Below are 7,106 nucleotides of genomic sequence, written 5' to 3'. Positions count from 1 at the left end.
GTGCTCATCCACCTCCCAACTTTTCTTCCCTGCTGACTCTCCTCTGCTGCTTTCGAAGCATGCCAGCCCTACATGAGGCAGCCCTGGGGCAAGAGAGAAAGTGGACTGTGCTGCATTAATCAAATGCAGGTGGGAATTATTCTACATGCATTTTACCTATATGCCTATATCCTGAATATGTGCTGTATTTCATTGCAAGCAATTAAGAGCAGTGAAACACAAATATACTACCCATACAGGAATCTGGAAGCCTCTTGCAGGAATGTGGCTGACAGACGATAGAGTACTCCAGGGATGGGATGAACAGAAGCATACAGAGCCAGTGGACACTGCCACTTCCCACCCACCCAGCATCCTGCCCTGCACCTGGTGACAGCTGGGAGATAAGCCCCCATGCCAAACTTGTGATGCTCCCAGCCATGCAGTGAGGATCATGCAAAGACAGGACCCTGCTGGCTACTCACCGCCTTACAGGCAGCATTCTTGCAGCTGGTGCCAGCTCTCACCTGGGCAGCCACCTCCCCTGTGAGAACAACATAGCTTCACTCTGGGGCAAGTGCTGTATGCACCTGCCTCCAAACTCTCCCAATGGCCCTGTTGTCAGCTCCTCAGCTTGGCACACACAGCCCCTAAGCACAGCCCATTGCAATGCCCCTCCAAGACACAGCTCTGTGGGGTTACATGTGGCTGAGTATGCAGCACTTGCCATCCTGCACTGAACCTGCCACGCAAAACCCCATGAAGAATGTGCACCTCCACTGCCATCCATCAGCTCATTACTACCTGTGCAACTGCCCTCAGGTGCCTTGTCATTGGAGGACAGGTTCAGTTTCTCCAGTGACTGCTCCAGAGACCTGGATACTTTAATTGGCAGCAGTTGTCTTGGTTCATCAGAGCTGGGAAAGAGCAATAAAGGCTGAGTGGATTGTGGGGTGTTTTTTCAATTTAAATGTCATTGCCTCTCCTGAGGAAGCTGCAGGGCAGGACACATGCAGAGGAAATACACAACAGGGCAACATTCTTAGCTGAACTCTTCTCACCTTGGTCTTTCCTGCTGCATCTTCTCAGCTGATTTGTGTCCTCGGATGATGAGGTCCTCCACTAGTTTGTTCTTCAACTTGTCTGAGGTCTTCTCTTGACTGAAAGGCTCAGGGGTCTTCTCCTTGCTATGAAACCCTTTTGTGCAACCCTGAGCAGCAGAGGCAAGCCTGAGGCCTGCTTTGCCCTCCCTACCCTGGCAGCTGCTCCAAAACCCTGTGAGCTGCCATGCTCTGGTGGCTCTGTGTCCTGCAGGGACGGGCTCTGACCCAGCACCAGGGCAGGGGCTGCATCTGCAGGGATTTCCAGGGACAAGACACTGTGACAGCATCACCAGGGCTATGGCAGACAGGTTTCAATTCCATTGCATCCCAGTCTGGCAGCAAGAGTCTCCCACACATCCCTGGGCCTCTGCTCAGACATTCACAGCTGTTCTGCTGGTTGAGGCATTAGTGTTCATCCCATAGGATCCTGGTGGGGGACACCAGGCCTTTCTGGCACCCTTCTCTGGGAGCACTGGCCCCACACTTCAGGAGCAGCATCCTTGCTTGCATGCTCCTTGGAAGCAGATAGAAAATTCCCATCTGTCAGGGGAAAGGGGGCAACCTTGGTGCAGGATGCAGATGAGTGTATTGGGTTTGCCTGGCTGGATTTAGGTGGCAGGGGGCTGTAGGGGTGGCTTCTTCAAGAAACTGCTACAAGTTTCCCCTAGGTCCTATAGAGCCAATGCCAGCCAGCTTCAAAGATGGACCCACCGCTGGCCAAGGCTGAAACTGTCAGTAATGACAGGATAGGAGCGCCTCTGTGAAAACATATTTAAGAAACGCCACACAGCAACTGGCAGAGAGAGAGAGGAGCGAGAATATACGAAGACACCAAGGTCAGTGAAGAAGCGGTGGGAAGAGGTGAAGCAGGCTGTCCCCCTGCAGCCCATGGAGGACCCCACGCCAAAGTAGGTGGGTGCCTGAAGGGGGCTGTAGTCCCATGAGAAGCCCGTGCTGGAGCGGGTTGCTGCCAGCCCCAGTAGCCCGTGGAGAGAGAGAAGCCCATGCCAGAGCAGATTGGGTGGCAGGACTTTTGTAATGCCACAGTGGACTCACACTGGAGCAGTTTCCCCCGGAAGGATTGCACCCCATGAAGAGACTCATGTTGGGGCAGTTTGTGAAGAACTATCTCTCTTGAGAGGACTCACATCGGAAAAAGGTGTGTAAAGATCGTCTCCCATGAAAGGGATCCCACAATAGCCCAGGGGAATCGTGAGGAGTCCTCCCCCAGAGGAAGAAGGAGCGCTGGAGAAAACATCAGACGAACTAACCACAACCCCCATTCCCTGTCCCCCTGTGCCATTTGAGGGGAGGAGGTGGATAAATTGGGATTGGTGTTAAGCCTGGGAAGAAGGGAGGGATGGGAGGAAGGTGTTATTTATTTTTAAAATTTGGTTTTATTTCTCCCTACTCTTTTCTGATTTGTTCTTTCATAAATTTAGATAATTTCCCCCAAATCAAGTCTGTTTTGCCCAGGATGGTTGATGCAGGTGATCTCCCTGTCCTTATCTCAAACCATAGGCCCTTCCTTATATTTTCTCCCCCTGTCTGGCAGAGAAGGGGGAGGTGATAGAGGAGCTGCATGGGCAGCTGGCCACTGGCCAGCGTCAAACCACTACAATGCGACAGGACAAGACAGGGCAAGGACAAGGAGGAGAAGATGGAGGAGCAGCGGGTGCACTTGGGCTGGCAGGTCACTCACCTTTATGGAGAGGAACTCAGAGAAGTCTGTTGTGCGTTTCTTGCAACAAGACCAGCCCTAGGCACCATGAGATAAGATACTGGTCAGCTACGGGCAGGTCCTTCCCTGCAACTCCAGCCCCAGCTTCTGCCCCACTCACCTTCAGGGCATCATGGAAGATGGGGAAGCCCGGGTGATAAAGGCAGGAATCTGAAAAGGGAAAATTAGGCAGAACTCTTTAGGAGGAACAATCCTGCCCATAAGGCACCCATGACACGCAGCAGCTCCTGAGCCAGCTTCTGCCGTGAGGGCTGCCTATGCTGGGCTTGGCTCAAATCTGCTTGGCAGCTCAGGCCGTGGCATGGCGTCTGAGGCCACAGACTGGGAAAGTAACATGCATTCACACATCTCCACTTGGCAGATGAGCCCACTTACCCTTGACATTGTGCTCAGGATCAAACCTCTGCCCGCAGCCCTTGTTGTAGCACAGTGACGCCATAGCTCAGGTGTAGTTGTGCTGTCTTACTCTTTCCACAAAAATCCCATCTATCTCATCCTTGCCTGTGATCACCCCTCTGCTTCTCCGCAGTTTGCAGTTCAGGAGCTGGGAGGTGACTTTGCCTATTTTTGGAGACAGCTGGAGGAGGTGGCTGGTAACTCGAGAGCAGGCTAAAGATGGACATAGCAGCTCAGCAGCTGACAGGACCTAGTCCCTATGTTATCTCGAGAGGCATTTCTGTCCTGCTGCTGCATTCAGCAGAAGGAACGGCTTCTGCAGGGTGACTCCACACCTGGGGTAGGCAAAGGACCTCCTAGCACCTGCTATCCTGCTAGTGTGTGGCTGGGACACATCAGCATCACCCTCATGTTCACATTCAGCTCTGGGCAACCTGTGATTCCTCTTGACCAACTGCTATTTCTTTAGCATTTATAGAAGCAGAGGAAAGTTTTGTTAAAAAGAAGGGAAGAGATTTTCCAGAGTCCCCGGATTTCTCGTCCCAAATTGTACTTAGTCGGGCTGCAATGATCCCAGAGGTGAAATTAAGACCCAAACAAGGTCAGTGTTGTATTTTCCTTTGAGTGTTTATTCTCCAAGTGCAGAAAAAAGAGGGGGGAGGGCTAGAAAGAGAAAGGCAAAAGAAGAAGAAGAAACCAGTACCACCACAGAGTCCAGCGGCATCCCGCAGGTCCGACATCATTGATGGGAGAATATTCCAACCAGGTACTGGTCTGCATTTCTTTTATTCCCGCTGTCCCCACCTTTTCTCCACCTTTTCACAGGAACTGATTTACATTTTCTTGGAATTTCTTTGCATAAACTCCTCCTCACAGTCACCTGTACTGCACATGCAGTCCCCTTTTTCGGGGGGTCCTCTTCAAGTTGCCTTCCTCAGTATGACTGCTGGTAACCCCCACTGCACGTGCATGCATCTTTGGTTGTTGGTTATATAATTTTGGGAGTCTGGCACTCGACCTTGGAGGTTCCATATTCTCTGGCAAAATGTTGCAAAAGACCTACTGACCAAGCCATCTTCAAGGCCTCGCAGGTGTTAGTCACTACTAACGTTGCAAAGAGGTGGTTAATTACTACAGCAGCAGTTTGTTGTGATGAGCCTTGCAGTTTCAATCTATGCATCTTTGCAATGTTGAGACAACCTTTTCTTTCTTTGAGTCCTACACAGGGCAAAACTTGTGCTGATTTCCCCAGCCCCAAAAGGCATGACTGTACATTAGACAGAGGCATCAGTGGACAAAAGCAGCGCATGTGGCCAAGACATCCTTCAGTGCAGGGTCCTGTTTAATCCAGGGATGAAATCTGCCCCCTGGATGATCATTGTCATCAGAGAAGAAAAGTGAAAATTGTTACATAGGGCCCCCATACCCAGGAAGGGTTTGCCTGGACTCCCTACTCTCACTCTGGGAGTCAAGGGTTTCTCTCTACAAACAAGAAACCCTCTTGAAATCAAAGGTTTTACTTAGTTCCTCCAAGCATCTTCTTGTTCCCATTTACAGATATTGGGTGCTGCCTCGACCTGACAGAGCACACAACACCTTGAGAGTGTTTCTGCTCAGGAATTGGGTTCGATGTAAGCCCTTGGCACTCTCAGACAGTGTAAAGGGCAGGTCCTTGCAGACAACAGCTGCCCAAGCAGTCTGCTTCGGAGGAGAATCCACAGGGTCCACCATGGCTGATGTAAACCCATCCCTGTCCTACAATGTTTATTTAACCTAGTTAATCCCCTTAAAACATCCTGCAGGATCTGCTGCCACCCCAAGGGGATCTCCAAAGTCCAGAGTTAGGATGACCCCTTGCCGAAATTTTGGAGCTCACCAGGGAGACTCTAAGCTCATGCTTCAAAAATTAGGAAAAAGAGGAGATGAGGTTCAGGTGATGGCAAAGAGCATGCTGGACTGCACATCCATCACATGGCATCCAGTCTGAAGCTGTGGCTTCTGGCAGTTGCATTTGTGCCACAGGTCTGCATTGCTGAATCCACCCTTCTGGGGCAGAGATCCAAGCAAAGAAGAATTGCTGTATAAGCTGGCCAAGCAGGGACACTTGTGACCAGCACCTTTGAAACAGCTTGCAAGGAATGGACCAGCTAAGAATTAAAAATAAAGCCTGTTTGGTTTATGTGCACTGACATATAACAGAAGTAAAAGCAGGTAGAAAAAAAAGGACCAAATGATTCTCAAACCCAACTTAAGGTGCTTGCACTTGAACAATCAGGGTCAGTGTAAAATAGCCCCCCAGAGCTCTGGGGAGAACGTGTTAGATGCCTCCAGGGAGAGAAACCCAGTTCACATCTGACCCTTTAATTTGGGATGTTCTGTGGAGCCCGGGGCAGCAGGAAGGGAGTGCATTTCTACAGCATGGACTAGTTCCTCCACACAAAAAGCTGGTTAGGAGAAGGAAAATGCCAGACATACATATTACTGCTACACAAAGCTAGTAGGCAGGATTCATGCTTTAGTTATTTGGGAAACAAAATCCCCCCTGTAAGAATATGTGCTGAGCAATTCTACAGCAGAAGTTCTGCCTGGCCACTCCTCACAGCACTGCTCAGGGGTTATGTTTCTGCTGCTGTCCAAGAGTCTGCACTGATTGTACTCAGTATGTCAGAGAATAGGTTTGAAAAAGACCAAGAAACCGTCAGAGATGGAGATGTGGGCAATCATCATCTCTCCATTCAAGAACACTGCCCTTCTACAGCTTGGGTTACATTCTGGTCTCACTGAAAAATTACACCTTCAAACAGTGATCAGTTGTTCAGCTGATGGGAATTTTGTCATACAGTTCAGGCAGTGTCTTGATCCCAAAGAAAATTTAATTTCCTCAGAAATGAGCTGCTAAAGGAGCCCATTTACTCCAGTGCTCACTCTGACAATGCATGCAATATTCCTCATCAAAAAGTGCACTTTGGTCTGCAACAGGAACCAGTCCAAAAAGAAAGTAGTTTAGTCTACTCCTAAGACTCAGTTTTCTCATCATCAGCTGGTATCCATAATAGAAACCTGCCCCCCCAAACCAGTCTGAAAGGGTGGAGAATGGGGGGGTTTACAGGTTTTCTTTTGGAGGGTCCTGTTGCCTTAAAGCACGGACACTCTGAGCTCAGGTCAAGTAGAGAAACCAGGCTGCAGTGAGGGAGGGTCCCAAAGGCAGTGCTGTGCCTGGCTGAGCTCCCTGCTTTCTTCCTCTCCTTTTGGCTACCTCTGGCACGCAGGTGAAATCACCATGAAGACAAGCAGGTACTCAAGCCATGATCAAGACAGAAAAGGGAATGCCACAGGAAATCACTTCCTTCTTTCAGCTCCCAGACGTAGCTACCTAAAGTAATTTAGCATATTCCACCACTTGTAGATTTTTATGAGAAATGACAGCTTCTAGTGGGATGCACTGTGACAGAAAAAAATGCTTGTCTGCTGCTTTGATGTGACAAAATTATCTGCTACAAGTCAGACTTTTAAGATTTATCTTTGATTCTTGCAACTAGTGAATATCTGCAGGCCATGTTCCAGACACAACCCCCAAGAACACGTGCATCCTTTCCACAGGGCAACAAAAATCCTAATTAGCATTCTTGGCAACTTGAGATTGTGTAATATTTAGCTATCCTAGCAAATGTGCCAGGTGAAAAACATCACCAAACTCTTCATACTGTACCTACAGGTAAGTCACAATCCCACTGATAATCACCATTAAATTCTGTATTGCCTCAGCAAGCTAGCTACTAGTGCTGATGATTTCAAATGTGGAAAACAAAATAAGCAAAAGAAAAATTAAAGAGCATCAGCTGCAGTCTCTCTTCAACTGAGCTTTTCATCAATTATCCCATTCTGCG

The 7,106-nt window shown here is 49.1% G+C and overlaps 1 protein-coding gene across 1 annotated transcript in view; it reads right to left on the bottom strand.

The window, feature by feature from the left end:
• Positions 1-3,262, bottom strand: part of ITGB1BP2 (integrin beta 1 binding protein (melusin) 2) — a gene marked incomplete at its 3' end in the record, with an annotated part of 4,134 nt that extends 872 nt beyond the window's left edge. The window contains exons 1-6 of the mRNA XM_009872430.1: positions 3,199-3,262; positions 2,924-2,973; positions 2,785-2,841; positions 1,041-1,189; positions 784-896; positions 465-523 (exon numbers count right to left, since the gene is read on the bottom strand). Coding sequence (XP_009870732.1) covers positions 465-523; positions 784-896; positions 1,041-1,189; positions 2,785-2,841; positions 2,924-2,973; positions 3,199-3,262 — 492 coding nt within the window. The remainder of the gene's footprint in view (positions 1-464; positions 524-783; positions 897-1,040; positions 1,190-2,784; positions 2,842-2,923; positions 2,974-3,198) is intronic.
• Between the last annotated feature and the right edge of the window lie 3,844 nt (positions 3,263-7,106).

The sequence above is a fragment of the Apaloderma vittatum genome, unplaced genomic scaffold (assembly GCF_000703405.1).
Source record: "Apaloderma vittatum isolate BGI_N311 unplaced genomic scaffold, ASM70340v1 scaffold2717, whole genome shotgun sequence".
Classification (NCBI taxonomy): domain Eukaryota; kingdom Metazoa; phylum Chordata; class Aves; order Trogoniformes; family Trogonidae; genus Apaloderma; species Apaloderma vittatum.
Note: the sequence above shows the minus strand (reverse complement) of the source record. Positions and strands in the feature narration are given on the sequence as shown.